A 19,482-nucleotide genomic window follows, 5' to 3' on the forward strand; every position below is an offset into this window, starting at 1 on the left:
GTCATTATCTTGAGAAAACAAGACAACCTCTGGTGAAAACGAGGTAATTTATCCTGAAAAAACAAGTTATAAGATTGGTAAGAGCAGACTGTGACGTACACACACTGCTCTGTGAGGTCGGTTTGGGAGTTTCAAGGCAAATCTTATAAACATTGTATGAACTTTTGCTATTCTTTGTAAGAATAATCTCCATAATGATTTGCGATGAATGCATAAATATTGTCAGGGGGAGGCTGACATACAGTGCTCAACTTAAAGCAAATGTCATAATGTCCAGTAGCCTGCAACCAAAAGAGTTCTTGTTGGCATTGAGAGGGGAAATGGAAAAAGAAACTATGCACACTTCTCAGTATTTAAATGTTAAAGTGTGTATATAAATAAGTGAGATTGTAAGATTGAAGTTCAGTCTACAGTGTTGATCAACAATGGGTAATTTTTGACATTTTCAGGTTAAAGGAGAACTTCGGTCGATTTAAACATGCAGCTTCATTGCTCAAGCTACCCTTGACTTGCCAGTACCGAAGACGCAAACACATTTGGTCAAACCATTACAGAGCTCCGTGAACGCAGATTTAGCATTGAACGCTAACAGCATGGGGTCAGAACTTTACACTGTGTTTTAAGCGTCTTAACATGCTCCACATCTCACACCAAAAGTTTTGCAACATCAGCAGACACCTTAGCACACAGCACTGTAGCGTGTATGACTCAAAATGAATAAAAAAGTAGTTAAAACAGTGTGTTTGTGCAAGGAGCTACTTACCTGTTTGTTGACATCCGTGTCTTCTGGTAGCTAGACCAAACTAGTCAATCCGTCGAGCGTGCGCTTACTCCCTCACTGGCGGAGACAGAAACGTATTCCAGCATTTTCGTGTTTCTGTTCATAATGTACATGTCCATGTTACAGCCTGTCATGAGCCATGAGCCTTACAATAGCCTGTTAAGCCTGTTAAGTGCACACTCGGTGGATATACTAGTTTGGTCTACCGGAAGACGCGGATGTCAACAAAAAGGTAAGTAGCTGCTTGCACAAACACACTGTTTTAACTACTTTTTTATTCATTGTGAGTCATAAACGCTACAGTGCTGTGTTGTAAGGTGTCTGCTGATGTTGCATACCTTTTGGTGTGAGATGTGGAGCATGTTAAGACGCTTAAAACACGGTGTAAAGTTCTGACCCCATGCTGTTAGCGTTCAATGCTAAGTCTCCGTTCACGGAGCTCTGTAATGGCTGGACCAAATGTTTTCGCGTCTTCGGTACTGGCAAGTCAAGGGTAGCTTGAGCAATGAAGCTGCATGTTTAAATTGACCGAAGTTCTCCTTTAAATCAATTGCTACAGTTGTCACAATGTCATCCAGTCAGGCAGCAAAGAACATCTGACCTCTGATAAACATTTTAAGTAGTCAGACCGTAGGTGTCATTCACACTGGGGACGTTGGGGAAAGGTTGCCACTGCTTTACCAATCTTGTCTTGATTCCTTTTTTTAAATAGCAGAATTAGCTAAATATGTGCTTAAAAAAAAGCTTGCACCAAGAAATGCCGACTTATCAGTGACATTAAATCAATTCTGATGCACCATTATGTGATTATTTCCCCGTTGTAAGTATCTACTGAGATAACAAAGCTTGTTTTATTGAGATAACAACACAAATAACTAGTTTTCTTGAGATAGCGGTGTAGAAAAAAAAACTGTGCAAGTACGGCCGTTCCTGGCTTCCTTATGATATAGACTTCCATGTGGACACACGGTACATTGTCTTAAAAATGCAACGTTTTATCACATCTACCATAAATATCTGTCATTTGGGTTGTGTTCGTAAGGGCTGTTCATAATCCATCGAAAACTGTGCTGTATGTGTTGTATAGGCCTGTGAACATTACTGGTCAGACTGTACTCAGATCAATACTACGCCCTGTCTGGGGCAAACAACTACTCTGCATACAAACTCAGTATACCCACCACGCCTGTATATTCTCCACTTCAGTGCCTTAATAACTACAGAAACAGGCATTTGTGTCAGATTGTGTATAATGTGCATTTATGCGCCTAACGCAAAACACTAGTTTTCTTGCCATGCCAACAAGTGACTGACCAAACTTCAGGATGATTAAGCTCTTATACTTAAGAACAGTCATGTAAGCTGCTCTTGTTATACTTGTAATACTGTCTTATTGTGTCATGGCTGCTGTCATCTTCATGTGCGTCCCTTACAACAGTCTCCTCAGTGAATATTTTCGTTCGCACAGGCAAGCCATTATTAGCACGAGTCTACAGTGATTGACGTTGCAGACATGGGATTTGGACTGGAAATTAAATCCTTTATTTGTCCCGGCTCAGGGGAATGTAAAACGTTATTAATTTCTTGAGTATTTCTGCTCGTTTGCTGCATTTTTGCCAATTTAAATGCTTTAAAAGTCTCACTAGAGGTACGTCATATGCTTTTTGTTCCTTTTCTTTTGCATTTCTCTCTGTGTCATAAGCGACATATCTTTATCCCCGCTGTTCTAAGCCGCGGCCTCATTAATGCACAGAGATGAGGTGAGCTGCGAGGCACTTGGCGAGGTCCCAATGATTCATTATTTCACATCTCCCTTTTGCTTTCTCAGGAATTCCTTGGATCTTTTCCTCTTTGATTAACTCTAATGGCTTTTTGTCAATAAAACTAATTGAAAAAGAGGGTACAATCCAATTTGTGTTTTGTCATTTTTGAGTCTTCGTCTCTGACGGCTAATGCCCGGCTGTCCAATTTTCCATGTAGCCAAACTGAGCCCTTCAGATTCCCATCATCCAAAAATAGATGTGAAGGACAGTGTGGAAGCTGTGGCTTTGGAAACCTACTCTGTTAAGTCCACAGTGTGAAGCAAGTTAGAAAGAACGGGATCGACAGAAGAGCAGTTGGTTTAAGCTTTTTATTATAACAATATGATATAAAATCAATAGGCGTGTCACACAATCAATGCACCTGATTCTATCTTCTATCCTAAATAACAACTCTCATTCACTTTCTGCTGCCATGAACCCCTGACTTATAGGCTGCTGTCATCTCAGTTATCCAGCCGTGAAGGCACTCTACAGTTCTATTTATGCCCCTGTCTGGCTGTTGTTTATGTTACTGTATTGTACACATGCAGACGTCTGAACACAGATCAGCTTGTATTTGGCTTTCTACACAAGGTCTCGTGATGTCGATCCCACAGGTTCCTGTGCTGGGACTGGAGGCGGGGAGACATTCGCAGATGTCTTAAGGTGTCAGTGTCCCTGCTTTGACATCCTCAGGATTTGGAGTAGCAGGCTCTGCACCTCTTCATCCATTCGACCCTGATAGGCAGCAAAAAGGGATATAAGAAAATGAAGGCTCCACATTGTATTTGACATCGGGTCTGCAGAGGTTTGGCCATGGCAGATACACTGGATCAAGATAGACTACACACAACAACAATTCATCGGAACCTACGACCAATGGAGTCGGTCCCACATGTATGCCAGCTCACAAAACTGACCAACTCTTCTTTCGCATAACTGCAGCTGTCGATATATATTCAGACTTGTTGTGCTTTTCAATTTCCAATTCATGGCACATTTCAAAAAGGATCAAAAAATGATTTGCCTCTCTCTTGACCGATGCACATGTTTTTTTGCAAAATAAGGTCACATGAGGAAAAACCAGCAGGAGACGGGCTTCACGTCTCTATCCTGTTCATACGATCAGATTACACAGAAAGCCTTTGACCTTTCCTGGCACACTGATCAAAGCTAGATGTATCAGGAAGATAGATTACCCTCACTGGACCGTCTAACCCAAAACCCAACCTTGCCACGAATCAAAGAGAGGTTTGCAAGATTCCAGCACAAAGCATGTACAGGTGTTAAAGTGATAGTTTGGGTACTTAATCCTAGTCAGTGCGTCACCGGCAGTAGATGATCGTCATCTCACGAGCAGGGTGAAGAAGCAGTGTGCAGCGCCGGCAGGCAGGAGGGCTTTGTGCTGATGAAACACTACTACTGCTGCCGGTGACACACTGACCAGAGATCAGTACCTCATGCAAGCCCACATCAGAAAGACCCTAACTATCACTTTAAGTCCAGATGAAGGCTGCATATGTAGTCTGAAAAAAAATGCAATGAAAACCTCTGCCAACCTGCCAAAGTTCTCCTAAAGGTCAACAATACCTCTCATTACAACCTACATGACAAAAAGAAACAGTCAATGCGTACACCCTAATCCTGGATTATGATGAAACTGATAGAAGCAGAAAGCGAGTCAAGCCCCTTATCCTGAACCTCTTCTGAAATTTCTTCCCCCTCTTACTGTCTGGTAAGCAGAGATGGTGGACGGATCACTCCCGCTCTTTATTGTCTGCACCACAAAGGGGGACTAACTCAAATCCAGTGGTCAGTGCCATTCACAATCCAAGTAATGAGTGTCTGTGCAGCCCGGCCCACATAGAAAAGTTCATTGATCCATCTTAAGATGGGGCTCCCCCTCAAAACTCAGGTGTCAGGTACACACATATTCACTCGAATGGAAAATATGTTACGGCAAAGTTTCTATTGTGCACAATAAACTGACCTGTACAGCTGCCAGTAAATGGGAGCGGTATATAGTCACCACCTGTTTGTGCTTTCTCTCCCAATCCTGCAAAAAGGTCACAGAAAATGTCGCGGTCACGCAAAGTCTGTAAAAAACACCATACTTATTTCTCATTTCATACATCCCAGGTGCCAGTGCTCTCCTCACCTGGAGCTGCTGGCTGAGTATGGCGATCCTGTTCTGCAGTGCCACTTGCTGGCCAGGGTTACCATGATGGGTGGATGAGGAGGAGGTGATCCCCAGAGGAGGCGACAGAGCTCCCAGGGCCTCCTTCAGCCGAAAAATCTCCTTTGACAGCTCTGTTATCTGCATAAAGACAAGACGCGTAAGTTCGGCCGCCTCATGGGTGCTTCAATCAGCGAGCCTTCCAAACTCTCACCTTGCGGTCCTTCTCCTTGACCAGGCCCTGGGATTCCTGGATGTCCTTGTGGAGCTCCTGGATGTGGCTGGATTTGGCCTGTAGTTCGGCCAGCTGCTGCTGCACCGTGGCCAGCTGGGACTCCGCGACCTGCCGCTCACTCTTATTAAAGAGAGCCTCCCTCTGCACCTGGAACACCTAGAGCAGTAAAAACACCAGTTGCACCCTGACACTAAAGCAAGGCTGTCTATGTTTGGTGCGTATACAGAAGAGATAGTACAGTTGCTCTAATTTATATCAACAGGTTACAGACAGAAACACACCACTGAATGGATGAAGTCTCTCCACTGTTTTGGTGTCTGATTGCCTTTTCCAAAGTAAAATATGATGCTGTACGTTATTTTGGTCTGATTAGAAGGTGAACATACTTTCGTCTATAATTCCGGTTTTCTTTTTCCTCTCAGTAAAATCTAAAAATATCTATTCAGCAAATCACGGTTGTCTGAGGTTTTGCTCAGGGAATTTCCAGTTTCGTTTGATCTCCGTACGCCCGAGCCAGAGAGCAAACAAATACAACAAACCAAGCTGCAGTAAATCTGTACACACTTGCTTTTGGAGCCATGTAACGCTGTATTTTAGTCTCAGGGAAGAGTGACTTTGTGACATCACCAGTGGAAATTTACATACTAGCACGTGTTGCATGATCTGATATCGCCGTGTTTTTTTTGGTCTGGAACATCATAATTGTTACTGCTCCACGACCATAAATCGGAATCGCATTTTTGTAACGTCACAGCTCTGTGAATCAGGGAAAAACAGAAATGACAAAGTTCACGCATTCTTTACTCCAGCAGAAGTACAGATACTTGAGTAAAAACACGACTAAATTGAAAGAACTGATTAAACTTTGTTCCACAAGTAAAAGTAAGAAGTACAGGCTCTGAAATGTACTCAAAGTGTAAAAGTAAAAAGGACATTTCTGATGGCAAATATTACTGAACCTGAGCCTTTCTCACCAAACGCCTTTTCTCCCCATTCAAGTCTCCCTTTCATTATGTTTCTGTCTTGTTACATCTCTTACATCGTCACAGGTGTGTGAATTATCTGGATATGAACAAAAACTTCTGTGACAGCTCTAAATAATATCGAGTCCTCCCCTCCTTTTATATGTTACACTAACAGGTGTGTAAAATGACCAAGAAATACCGAGCACAAAATAACTGCAGTATAGAGATAAAACAGAGAAGACCCTCTGTGCCTCCTGTCATCTCTTCCTCCTCTCCTGTCCTTAAAGAAACGCCATGCAGCGACTGTTTATAATCGATAATTCCTTCATGTAGGGAGACTGCTTGGAGTAGAAAATGTAGATATTTTTGTAAAAATGTAGGGGGTAAAAGTTGTCAGCAAAATAAATTACAGATATCTGTAAAATCAAGTACTCAAGTACTAAGTATTTGTACTGGGTTACTTCACACCTTTGCCTAAACCTTTATTATCATAACACTAATTGAACTTGTTTTCCAAAATTACTTGGTTATTTGGCTAAACCTAACCAAGTATTTTTGTTTCTCAAAACCTAACCAAACAGTGATCGAAAATGGAAAACAAGTGCAATTAGTGTTAAAATAATGAATAAATAATAGAATAATATATTCCAATTGAGATACAAGACCCAGTCTACTCATTGAGAGTGCTGTACTCAACCAATGAAGCCACAACAGCGCACTTAAAAAGCCACATTTGTTGCTTACTCATGATTTGAAATGATGGTCCTGAAGCAACATTTTTATGACGTTCTAGGGAACACGCGTTTCAGAGCTATGACATCACAACAGAGTGATTGGTCAGTGGCAATTACTTGTTTTTTTTTTATATCTGAATGTCACTACACAGGTGGGGGGTTACTTTTGGACTATGACCAGGAGCCTATAATGTACATACAACCCTACTTCAGCGCGGCAGACAAAGACATACAGTGGGATCAATGAAACAGAGGAAGGGACTGAACAGAGAAAGTAATACACATATGAATAATGTAGAGGCAGGAAGGAGGCCTTCATGGAACACGGCTCACTTTGTTGCAGACACAATAACATCTAATGTGGCTTAAGACGGCATTAGAAGGGACAGTGAAAAGCAGAGACGTGCATAACATGCGTGTAGCGACACACACACACACACACACACACACACACACACACACCTCAGTGCAGGTCTTCTCATGCTTGCGAGTGAGATCATTGAAACGGGCCGTGGCGGCGTTGATCTCTGCCTGCAACGAGAGCCGCAGGGCCTCGTGATCCTCCTTGGAGATCAGACCCTGTTCTGCAGCCTTCTGGGACTTGAGCTCTCTCAGCTCCATCTCCTTCTCACCCAGAGCCTCCTGAGCTGCTGCTGCACTGCTCTCACTGGCCTGCAGGGAGCGCTGGAGCTCTCCCTAGAGAGCCAGGAAGCACAAGGATAACATGATATGATAAAGTGTGAACAGCAGCAGCTATGGCAGACTCATTTGCAGAATGCACTCTTAAGAAATATCTCAATTAAATCTACTCTAGATCAGTGTCAGGGTCCCCTGCTGACCTTCACTTTCTCATGCTCCTCTTTGGGTATGGCGTCCTCCATGGCCTGCAGTTTGGCCTCCAGTCCAGCTGCCTGCTCCTCGGCCTGACCACGCAGAGTCTTCTCCTCCTGGAGCTCCTGCAGTGTCTGAGCAAGCTGCTCCGATACCGCAGACAGCGCCTCCTTGTGTTTAGAGAGCGGCACTGCGTCTTTCAGCTGCAGGGCGTCCTGTGCCCGGCCCTCTCGCTCAGCACACAGACAGTCCAAGGCCTGGGCTGCTTCCTGCCGCGCCACCTCCAGTTCTTCTCTCACTGCCGCCAGGGAGCGTCTGGACTGATCTGAATGGACAGAAAAAGTAGAAATTTGAAATGTTTTTCTGTGGAACCCAAAAAAACTTACTCAAAGTGGGACAAAAATCAATGCAAACCTGATCTGACTGAGGGCTCTGAGCTCTCTGAGTGCTCCTCCTCTTCTTCCTCCTCTTCATCATCTACGCGGGGAGGAGGCCTGAGTCTCTCCAGGTCCAGGAGAGCATCGTTGAGCCTCCGAGCCACGTCTGCCCTCTCCCTGGCCAGCTGCTCACACTGGAGCCCCAGAGTCACCTGCACCTCCTCCAGCTCCGAGCGGGGCACGCACTTTCTCAGCTGCCCCTCAAGCTCTCCCACTCGCTCTTGGAGACGTCGGACCCGATCTCCATCTCCTCCTGCTTCTCCCTCTCTCCCTGATGTCCTGCTCTGTGCCAGGGCTGCCTCCAACTCAGACACTTTCTCACGGAGGCCCTTCACTGTTTCCGTCTCCTCTCCTTCGCCGTCTTTCTCCCCGTCTTGTTTTGTAGACTCCTTGCAATCCAGAGCAGCCTGGAGTTCTTCTACTTTCTCTGTCAGCTGTTTGATTGTGTCACTGTGCTGGCCGCTCTGACCCCCTGCCTCGCCCCGTCTCCTAGCTAGCTCCTCCTCCAGCTCTGTCACCCTCGCTCTCAGCTGCCGCGCCTCTTGGCTCGGACCACCGTCTTCTGTCCCACCACCTGCCGCAGCAGTACCCCCTTCACCACACTCCACAGAGAGCACCCCAAGGCGCATCTGCTCCCTCAGCTCCTCCAGCTCAGACAGAGAGGAGGCCAACTGCTCCTCCAGCATTCGCAGCTTCTCCTTCAGAGCCTCGGTAATCTCTGGATCTGCACCTCCTCCCTGAGACTTCTCATCACCCCTGCAGGACAAGACTAAGATGATCAATCTTTCAAGCACCCAGCTCAATGACACAGTGAATAAAACATGTCAAACATCATACAATAACCCCATCCTATCAATGCACATGGACTAGGGTCAAATGATAAAGCGGTTTAAAGGTATATTGTGATATGATAATTGATAGCCATCATACCATGTATGTAGCTTACTTACTGCATTGAATTCTACCTTTTTAATGTCATTAAAATATGAGAAAATATTTCTTATTCATATGAAGTTTCTTGTCTGACAGGATATTATGATTTGTTAGTTGATACGAACTCCACATCCTTAAGTATACAGAGCACCCTAATAATACAAATAAAAAATCCTTTACAATCAAGTTTTCAACCTAAATCTACACAGATATTAGCATCATCGCAAATGTATTGACATGTGTTTATCATTAATACTTTTTCTGTACCAGCACGGTGTACAAGTCAATTAAAAACTTGAGTGCCAAGGCCTCTTTTTCTTCCTACCATGATACCAAAAGAGGTAACGGGGATCATTTTTTATACATCCAGGTTTTTAATTCTGGTGTCATGAAAACCTTGGATCAATCCATTAATTAAATAATCAGTACAGCATTACACCAGGGTTCAAAACTGTAATAATGAAGTCTACATCTGCAACATATGAGAAGATAAATTCATAGTATGTATATTTGTCATTCCTAAGTGTATTGGATGAGTGACAAAGATGTTAGAAAGACAAGAAATATCATGCACTAGAGGTCAAGACACCATCAAATGTGTGATGTCCTGCTCAGCCTCCAGCATGCTGCAGGAAAACAGAAATGCTCAGCACTTTTAAAAACAGCCCCAAGCAGATAGTGCTGAGACTTTTGGAACAGATATTAGCAAAGGCATGCACATCTCAAAACAAAGGCCAGATCTAATATAGCAGAGTTTGAGTGAATGTGATCTGTGATGGCTACTTCAGTTTCCCAGTCATAAATGTGCCAGAACGTATGAATCAGTCAGTCTTACCGCTCCTCTGCTACGCTGGAGGCCTCGTCTGAAGCCTGGGCCTGAGAGAGACGCTCCTGAAGGGCTTCAAACTCCTTCCTCAGGGTCTCATACTGCACTAAGGGGACAAAGTCCGAGCTGGAGGTCTGCATGTCCGTGTCATCCTTCTCAAACATCTCCAGCATCTGTACATGGCAGAGAGGAAGTCATGGAGGTTATCGCCTTCATAAAATATTAACATCTGTGGTAACAGAATGAATATTAATGCTACGTGTAAGTGGTTGAGTACCGTCAACTGCAGGTCCTCAATACTAAACAGAGTAGCCAAGATATCTTAACATGTAATCCCTAAAATGAAATGTATGTATAAAACTGGTGGTGCTACCCTTTAATCAAAATGAGTACAAAATCACAACAGCACAAAAACTGCAGCGCTTCAACCAGAATGACCCAGTTAGCAAAGAATGTCTACAAAATGCCCTCATGTCTCCATCTGATGCTGCTCTATTTATACCTGTGTGAACACATGTGCCTCAGTGCATTAGTGCACCAGAGTGCAGCATCATAAAGTTTAAGTGGTCATGACTAACGCCTGAGTCAGAGGCATCAAGCCACTCTGGAACCAGACGCTTCATCCTCTGCCTGGGAACCATTTAATAATCACTTCACTATCAATTTATCCTCCCTCAAAGAGTCCTCCAACCATGTGTGAGCTCGTGCGTACTCGTGCAGTTGTACTCTCTCTGACCTCACCTGCACTTTGAGGGCTAGCTCAGAGTTTTGTGAGGTTAGTTCCTCTATTTGTTTGTGCAGCTCGGCAACAGTTCCTGGGTCTGCCGGGGCAGGAGAGGGGCGGGCTGAGTCCGCGTCCCCTTGAGAAGTGGCCTCATCCTGAGCAGGGGAGGCTCTGGAACGCTTGGAGAGCAGCTTCTCTAGAGGGAAAGTTCAAGGGCAACAACAACAAAAATAAATCTGTGCACCTCCTCCTTGATGGGGTGTAGACAAACAGGAAAGCCCATGTGGAATAGCAGAGACACACGAATGGAAGCACATCCATGCTCCCTGCCAGGGCGTGGGAAGTACATGCTCACATTTATGGCATACCTGGGAAGTCAAACATTTCATCCATGTCCTCAGAGTCACTGGCCCCAATACCATGACCTCCCTTTAGCTCCTCCAGCAGCTTGTCCCTCTCTGCCTCTGCCTCCTTCAGACGCTGCTTTAGCTGGGACAACTACAAATCAGAGCAAATGTAAAAACAGTGCTTACAACAAGCAATTCTTAGTCTTCACAAATGCATTGAAGTCTTTGTTACAGGTGCACACACATAAATCCAATAAATAGGTATTTTTTTGCATACGCGTGAATGAGAATGAGTGGGCAGTACCTCCTCCAAGGCAGAGAGGGCGCTCTGTTGCTGCTGCTCCAAGGCCTTGATCTTCTGCAGCAGACGGCCTCTCTCCAGACGCAGCCGTCGGATCTCCTCAAACACCTCCTCATCCTCCGCCTGACAGAGACAGCCACGAAAAAAAATGCATATGAAGGACAAACGGCAACAATTACTTCATGAAAATCAAGATTTGCAGTCCTGACCTGGGCCGGTTGTTGTGTTTCTGGCGGCTGGGGAGAAGGAGACTGGGACGGGGGCTCAGGGGACTGGGCAGGTGGAACAGGATTCCGGGGTTTAGGAGAGGGTGGCAAACCCTGGATCTTTGTAAATAGAAAACAGAATAAAGTGAATCTTTGTTAGACATCAAAGACATTATGCTTTTTAGTTCATCTCTTGAGAAGCAATTTTGTATTCCAGAGACATTACCAAACGAATTATTGTGAAACTGGCTTAAATATGGACACCTTTGAATCTTTAGCAGTACGATTTAGGTGACATGGGATAAGTGAGATGAGAAATATTTTTGTTTGTCCTCGTTGTACTTCCTCTCTTCTTAAATATATTTAAAGGGTAACTCCACCAATTTAACACACTGAAGTGTGTTTATAGGTCTTGGGAGTACTACTGCATATGTAAAAAAAAACGGCAGGTTAAAGCCTTTTGTGTCTCCAGGAGAAGCTGCATGTAATGATGAAGAATTGCCTCCAGTGAAGTCACTGAGTGGCTAAGATGCATTGTGGGTAATGTAGGTGTCATTTTTTGAAAAGGAGGAAGAGTGTATGGAATAAAGGAGGTGATATCTGTGGTTCTGCTGTTGATTTTTGTTTTTGTCTGTTCTGATTTCTTTTTAAACCATTATTATGAGTCCTACAGCGTAAGAGGACTGCTTTTCAAAACTTGGCACCTACTTTCCCAAAATGCAATTTAACTGGAGGCATTTTATCACAGTGCATTTGGAGCCACAAAAGGCTTCATACTACTTTTTTCACATATGCAGTAGTACTCCCCGAGACTTGTATACACACTTTAATCTGTAAAATTGGTGGCGTTACCCTTTAACAAAAAATTCTGACTCCAACCGGTCAAATGCCAATTGTTTGACATTGATTGAAAGAAAATGTGTTTCCCCATCCACTGAGATGCTTCTTACAGTACCTGGAGAGGAGAGCGAGGTGGCGGAGGAGCTTTCCGTTTGCGGGGGGTAGTGCCCCCTTGCACTGATGAAGCAGCTGAGGGGACTTGCGGGGGCTGTGCGAGGGTGGGAGAGGGGTTCACAGACAAGCAGAGGTCAAGCTCAACTTAAACGGGGCGAACAGAGGAATTTACGACAAGACAAAAGGTTTGGCAACAAAGGGGAACAAAAGCCAAGGAAAAGAGAGCAGCACGCAAAAACAATGACCTCATATTGGAAAACATGCACAATATGATCGGCCAGAGTGGGCCATGATCTCATCTGATGGTGGGGAGTGATCCAACACACACGCTATGTAACATTACCTCCTCGCCTGCGCCCTCAGGAGCTACGTAAGCAGAGGGAAAGAGACACACAGCAAGACACTTTAACCCCGCAAGCAACCAGGTTCAGCAAACTTTCAGCATATCAAAACTTTAATTTCCTCTCACTCTTTTGAACATGTCATTTATTACTAGTGGCGGTCATGTACCTTTCAGTAGATCCACCAAAATGCAATGCAATTACGGAATAAAAGCTACTGTGGTCGAGCATCATACGTGCACCAAATTCTCTCCTTCATCTCTTTTTCAAACCAGTCACACATCTGCTTTTCATATATCAGCAATGTCTTTGTTGGGAGATAAAAGTGGAGCAAGCCTTTCGTCTCTCACAATCACACCCAGCTGTCCTCCTGATCCACTTCCTCCTGTTACAGCTGTTTCCTGGGGGAGCAGAGGCACAGCCAGGATCGGGAGCAGCACAGAAGCCTCACTGGGTCTCACGATATGTTTCATGCTGCTGCCACGTGTTTCATCTTACACTGCCGATTCAATGATTCCACCTCATTTAACAAAACTAACTAGGCTCAATTCATGATAACATGATAATAAAAAAGTATGAAATGCCTCTCCACGTGAAAAAAGACTTCAGTCCTCGTACTGTACCTGGAGGTACTCCGTCCTGCAACATCTGCATGATGCGCTGGTTGCCCGTGGTTGCGCTGTAGTCGGTGGCCTTGTGTCCAAGGGCATCGATCAGCTGTGTGTTGGCCCCGCCTCTCAGGAGAGCTTCTACGGTCTCAACGCTGTCGCTCTCACATGCCAGCATCAATGCGGACCTGCAAATCCAAATAATGATCACAGAGTGCTTAAACCTCCAGAACTCTACACTTTCATTTTGGTCAAGGAATTTTTCTCTATTTGTAATGATGCAGCCAGAAAAAAGTTGGTCATTTCACCTTCTTAACCAGGGGATAATTCTCTAATCATCCTCTCTAAAAGAGACAGCCAAGGCCAAACTGCAAGCTGTTGCTCCCTGCTGGAGGTCTTGACCTGCCTCCTTCCAAATCTACCCCTCACACTGCAGACTTTCTTTGAGAATCCCTCCTGTTTCCTGACCCAAACAACCCCACTGCTGTGAGAATAATCCTAAAGAATGCTTTTTGGCTCTAGCTTAGCTAAGAAGGCTGTTTCATGCCCCAGTCTGCCTCAGCACCATTTTACACTCTCTATCCTCAGGCCTCGACAGCACCGGAGGGGGAGTAGAAAATCTCTCCATGTACCTTCCCTGGTTGTCTTGTATGTTTGCATTGGCACCTCGACCCAAGAGAAAGACACACAGATCCACTCTGCTCATCTGGGCTGCTAAAATCAAAGGTGTGGCCCCGTCCTGACAGAGGGACATTCATTTGTGATTATTCATCATGGTGCAACAGCACAAGTATTGTGATAATGTTGTCGAATGTACTGTACTGTGTAAATTAAGATAAAACTCTTCAACATACCCCATCTTGAATATCTAGATCGGCTTTAAAATCCCAAAGGGTCTCAGTGCAGGACAAGCAGCCACTGACCGCTGCAGGAAATGATCAGAATTATAGTCAATATCAGAGGTTTACATACAGTCAAACAGGTGTTTTACATCATGAAATGCAACTGATCTCTCAAAGCACTTTCAAATCTCACTTTCAAATCAAGCACAACAATGTGCAGTTTGGATGGTTTTTATTACAAGACACTGAGCCATCAACATGATTCTGAAGATGTTATTTTAAGGTAAAAACAAAAAAAGGTTCATAATGTTGCTTTAAGTTCAACATATTCGTGCCTTTAAGTCTCTTAACTTTTAATACTTCAAATATGTCAAATGGGACCCATCAGAGACATCGGCTGTATGCTAAGTAACTGTTACTGTGTGCTACCTGCGTGATGAAGCGCCGTCCTTCCAATGCTGTCGGTACAATCGACTGCTAATCTCTCCTGTCAGGAGAAAGATGGCAACAAACGACAGCAAAGAATAAACCATTTGTAAAACAATAATTCTATCCATATATTACGTTATTTGTTAGTTATTTTGGTAGTTTTACCTGTAAGAGTCTCTTTAAACACTCTGATTGGCTGTTTTTGGCTGCAAGGTGAAGGGCGCTGAAGCCTGGGATCATTTACAAGCAGACATGTATGAACAGTCCATCACACGCTTGACTCAGCAGCCTTGGCTTATAAGACAAAAACTTTTATTTGATAATAAAATAGCATACCAGCACCATCAGTGACGTTGAAGTCTGCTCCTTGAGCGATGATGGCCTCCAGACAGTCTAGCCGGCCTCGAGACGCACAGAGGTGGAACCTGGCATAAAGAAGAAGGACGATACAGTCTCACCAGTGATACGAGAAGAGGAATGAGAATCGGTTTGTACATAAAGAATGTGATTTTTTGAGTTTTCTTTTTCACCTGTTGAATTCATACTTGAAACAAACAGAGGGGAACATATCACCAGAGTGACTGCTAACTGCTGCTAAGTGTGGTTGCTGCTAGCTAGTTAGCTAAGTTAGCCGTGAAGCAAGCGGTCCGGACTGGGAGCTTGGGGACAAGGGTAGTGTTGATGTTTACATCACAAGTAAATGAGCTTTGGACCCATACGGTTCAGGCTAACTTCAGTAGACATCTCTGTAATAACATACATAGCCATCATAACGTCAGAATTGTTTTTTCTTTATATTTCGTTTGTAATTTTGCTATAACTGTTTTCAATTAAAATCCTTACATATCGCACTTTTAAGTTTTACAAGCAGGTAGGCAATAAAACGTTACCATTCATCATAACATGGATAAAGTGTGAAAAACTTGAATTCATAGTGGTATCAATTCGCTATAGCCCATTCAGCACCCACAGTAAACACCCAGTGCTATGTATTCAAAGGCAAAACTGCTTTGCTGAAGCACAATTACTACCTGAACTCCATCCAGTGACTAAGATAGATTTTTAAAAAATGAGGTCCCCGACTTACGCCGACTTGCCCTCAGCATCCAGTTTGGTGGGACAGAGGCCCTTTTTGACGATGAGAGCTGAGACTTTGTCGGGTTCATTCTGTTCCACAGCCTGCAGGAGCCTCTCATCACTCTTACTCCAGTCCTGACTCTGAAGGGGGGCAAAGCAAAAGAACTGGTCACCACCCTGAACTGCCCCTTTGGAAATTGACACCACACTGCATATCTCATAACAACACATAACAAGACTGGGCCGCAGTCAAAATAAATATAATAGAATTAGGATGTGTTATGATTATCATATATAACATATGCGATACTAGTTTTACAAGATTCGATAAACTATTTTTTTCGCACATAAGTATGAAAAAAGAGGGATGCATTAATTTACATTCCTTTACATGTGATTAGAGGATAAAGAGAGAGGATACATACTGGCAGCGGCAGCAGGCTGAAACAACAGAGCTGCTTCACCAGGCTAAAAACAGGCTGCTGAGGATCCATAAATGCTAGCAGGTCATTACACACACATTAACACAGCTGCAGAGTACCGAGCCACCACTGTAAGTCAGGCAATAACGCACATTAACATAAAGAAACTGCAGAGAACTATGACCAGATCCCCTTTAGAGGTCACAGCAACGTCATAGTAGAGATCTACATACCAGAGAATATATGCTATCCTCAAAATCACACCTCCAATGACACCGACAAGCTTGCCACACGAAAACTCTGACATGCACACACTGTCATTGCTTTTTGTTTGCCGGTGCAGTGCTCCCTGTCCGCATCCAAAAACGCCATCCTATCATCCTGCTTCAGCTGCTAGCAGGGACACACTCAGCTGCACCTCACACACTGCCACCGCCTTCCCTTTCTCACTGTCCTCCTTTCTCTAACCTAATAATTTCTCTGTAGTAGACTTCCTCCTTCACTCGAGTAGTTTTTTTTTGGTCAGGTCCTGCACGGTACCCCCCTGGCAGCGTCATCCTGTAGCTCTGTTTCTCCGCAGTTACAGAGCAGGGCCCGGGTGATGTGAGGACTCAGCAAAATGGGCAGAAACAGAGCTGGCTTCTGCTCTGCGGGTTCGGATGTTCATTTACGGGACAGGAGGGACGTAACGAGGCACATAAATAAGCTGAAATCTAACACAACCTCAGATTTGCTTATGTATGTGGGAAACCCTGGGAGATGTATGCATGCAGGATATTTATAAAACCGTCTATCTTACCTTTAATCTTATCTTCAGTTTAATATCTGACAGAAGACAGATGGTCATCCTTGTCATCATTGTGATGACAGAGAGGTAGATGGACAGTAATAGACTGTAATGCTGCTAAAAGCATCCATCAGGATCCAGATGTTCACACCACATTGTAAAAGCCCAGTGGTTGCCACTTCACGTGCTTGTACCGGTGGCCCAGGTCACTGGCACCAGTATGTACATAAACTATTAGCTACATGGAGTAGGCAAAAAGGTCATTTCTTAAAAATGCTGCACTTTTCGGGAACAGGGCTAACCCCCCACTTACATAGCCCTTGAGAGCAGCATCGGGGTGACAGCAGGGGAGTGGGGATTCATTGAATGTGTGTGTGTGTGTGTGCATGTAGGTGTGAATAATTGAAGGCTACCTGAGATCTCTGGTTATAGAAGCAGTCTGCAGACAGCCCTGCTCTCCTGCTGCTGCTGCTGCTGCTCAGTGACACTGAATCCCACTGCCCCCCAGACACACACACACAAACACACACAAGGAGCCACCTGGGATCTTTATAAATGGCCTCTTAATGTAGAGCAGCCTAACGTTGTAATAGTAGGTTAAAACACAGCTTGCACAGCCCGTGTCTCTAAATAACTTGCAGGAATAGCAAACAGGTAACTGTAAAGCTCCAGGTGGCTCTTACCTCATTCTTTTTAAACTTTGCCTTCAGACTCTTCATGGTGTTTTGATGGCCTTTGTCTCAACGGGAACACTGCAATGAAACTTGAGTGTTATTGTGAGTCACTTAACAGAGTTTTCTTTCATTACCCATGATTCATCAGGAAAATTGGCAACATGTGGGTGTACCAAAACATCAAGGGACTTCATACATACATGCAGACTGTAGGCTAACCTGGCTAACATAAACCCAGAAGCAGTTAATATACACATCTATACAGTGAGCATGCAGCTTACCTGTGGAGTACAGTCCAGCTCCAGGTGAGTCTCTTCTCTGCCCCATCAGCTGCTCACATAACGCTGAAGTCATTGCAGCTTGGCAGACAGCAGGAATGCACCCGCCCTCATCGTAAATCAACCAATCAGCAATGCGCAAAACGCCGGATCGGCGTTTGATTGGCGATGATGGATGATATGTCGTGTCAGTCGCTGCCCGGACAACGTGGGCCACTTTTGCGGACGTGGGCAAAGTTAAAGAGCTGTCATCTTGTGGACGGCTTGTCTTTTTGTCGGCAGCACGACTAGCTTACAACCACAACTTAACATGATGGGGTTGTTGGGAAAGTTCCTCATTTTGGACGTCTGAGCCAATCACCGAAAGTAAAGTGAATTCAGCCAATGACGAAGCTTGAAGAGCTGAACCCGGAAGTAAACACTATTACTGTGATAAAGGAGCAAGGTGAGCGAGAAATACAAAAACAGCTAAGTGTGGAGCTAGCTTAAATGTTGCCCTTCTATTTTTTGGTGCTAATGTGCTTATATACTGCATTAAACTTATATTTTACTGAGACCATAACATTAACTCACTCTGTGTTTTGTTTTTTTTATAAATATGCATCTAAACAGCCCAGTTTCTTCTCACTAATGCACACTAATTAAGCTATTGTTTTTATTCTCGTAAACCAAGAAGTTAAGAAAGACCTCCCTCGTTGTTGTTTATGAATTATACATGCAATGCACACCATCCACCAAATGAGGGCAGTAAATGCAAGGCAGAGGACACTGGAAATCAATTACTCCGTCAGTTTAAGTCTGTGAATCCTCTTTTCCAGCCTTTAAAAGACTCATGATGGTATTTAGATTATATCCATGGTTTTGACAGAGAGCCTTTGTTTGGTGTATGTCAAGTTGCACATGACTGTCTACAGCCATCGGTGCTCGACAACATGTTTGTGTAACTCCCTAGATTTCTAAACGAGGCCGTTGAATTGAGGAAAAAAAAAAAAGAGAAGCAACTGAAGGCGTGAAGTTCAGAGAAAATGTCACATCCATATTTAGCCCTTTATAATTAGGGAGTCTTATTAATTCTCCGAATGATTTCACAACGCCTTGTTGTTTGTGTTCGATTCAATTAAATCTTTGGCTCCCGTGCAGTGGTGTTTACTATGCATGAAGAAACACAATGACTTTATACATGTCTGCCTACCTGTCTGTCTGCCTGTATGTCTGTCTGTCTGTCTGTTTGAGATTATCTCTCACTGCGAGAGACCCCGATTTTCCATTTCTGTTTTCCTCTCCCCTGTGCTCCCCATGTGTCGAGTGTGACAGCTTGCCTGTCTCTGATTTTCCATCTCTTGCTCACTTTCAATCTTTTCTTCCGCACAGGTCTGGCTCTCAGCCCGGCCAGGATGGAAACAAAAATTAAATGTATGCTCAATATGTTATACTGGGTTGTAGAGGAGGTGTTAAGACTTTTGCAGATGAAAAAGGGGGAAGTATGGCTGAGGAGGGGAAGGAAGATGATTGGTGCGTGCAAAGATGTGACAAGGGATAAAAATGCAAAGGTAGGAAAGAATGGCAGAGAAAGGAGGAGGATGGGGAGCACAGGAAAGGTACTGAGTCCCTGAAGAACCAAAGGAGGCATTCTTTAAGATGTGAGGAAGAAGTATTTATCCCAACAAACTGTGAAAAAAATACATTCTATTCTATCCTATCAACTTATTAAATGACTGGACCTCTTTCCCAGAAGGTGAGAACTTTAGCTTAACATATTGATCTTGTTCCCA

General features: G+C 44.1%; 2 protein-coding genes across 3 annotated transcripts in view; one reads left to right on the forward strand and one right to left on the reverse strand.

Annotated features, from left to right (window-relative positions):
- Positions 1–2,898: 2,898 nt before the first annotated feature.
- ankrd24 (ankyrin repeat domain 24) lies at positions 2,899–16,598 on the reverse strand. 2 transcript variants are annotated; one of them, XM_030433971.1, is made up of 22 exons: positions 15,975–16,598; positions 15,560–15,690; positions 14,809–14,897; positions 14,638–14,702; positions 14,473–14,530; positions 14,056–14,126; positions 13,834–13,940; positions 13,217–13,389; positions 12,596–12,618; positions 12,254–12,346; positions 11,302–11,418; positions 11,096–11,215; positions 10,813–10,942; positions 10,462–10,640; positions 9,730–9,893; positions 7,939–8,717; positions 7,533–7,849; positions 7,156–7,389; positions 4,974–5,150; positions 4,742–4,900; positions 4,574–4,639; positions 2,899–3,321 (listed from the first exon to the last, which is right to left on the reverse strand). In XM_030433971.1, the coding sequence occupies exons 1-22, from the start codon at positions 16,041–16,043 to the stop codon at positions 3,253–3,255; spliced, it is 3,390 nt and encodes a 1,129-aa protein (XP_030289831.1). In that variant the 5' UTR covers positions 16,044–16,598; the 3' UTR covers positions 2,899–3,252. The 2 variants fall into 2 exon arrangements, with proteins under 2 accessions (XP_030289831.1, XP_030289832.1); XM_030433972.1 differs by lacking the exon at positions 12,254–12,346.
- Positions 16,599–18,022: 1,424 nt separating this feature from the next.
- shdb (Src homology 2 domain containing transforming protein D, b) overlaps positions 18,023–19,482 on the forward strand; it is a 29,221-nt gene continuing 27,761 nt past the window's right edge. Inside the window, exon 1 of the mRNA XM_030433976.1 lies at positions 18,023–18,155. The gene's annotated coding sequence lies outside the window, so the exon portion shown is untranslated. The remainder of the gene's footprint in view (positions 18,156–19,482) is intronic.

The sequence above is a fragment of the Sparus aurata genome, chromosome 11 (genome assembly GCF_900880675.1).
Source record: "Sparus aurata chromosome 11, fSpaAur1.1, whole genome shotgun sequence".
Taxonomy (NCBI): domain Eukaryota; kingdom Metazoa; phylum Chordata; class Actinopteri; order Spariformes; family Sparidae; genus Sparus; species Sparus aurata.

Excerpts from the sequence above, each read along its gene's own strand:
- ankrd24 (XM_030433971.1), bottom strand. The coding sequence starts at position 16,043 with ATGGATCCTCAGCAGCCTGTTTTTAGCCTGGTGAAGCAGCTCTGTTGT. Across the intron at positions 7,390-7,532 it reads AGGAGCATGAGAAAGTGAAG|GGAGAGCTCCAGCGCTCCCT; the intron begins GTCAGCAGGGGA and ends CTGGCTCTCTAG. Across the intron at positions 4,640-4,741 it reads TACTCAGCCAGCAGCTCCAG|GATTGGGAGAGAAAGCACAA; the intron begins GTGAGGAGAGCA and ends ACCTTTTTGCAG.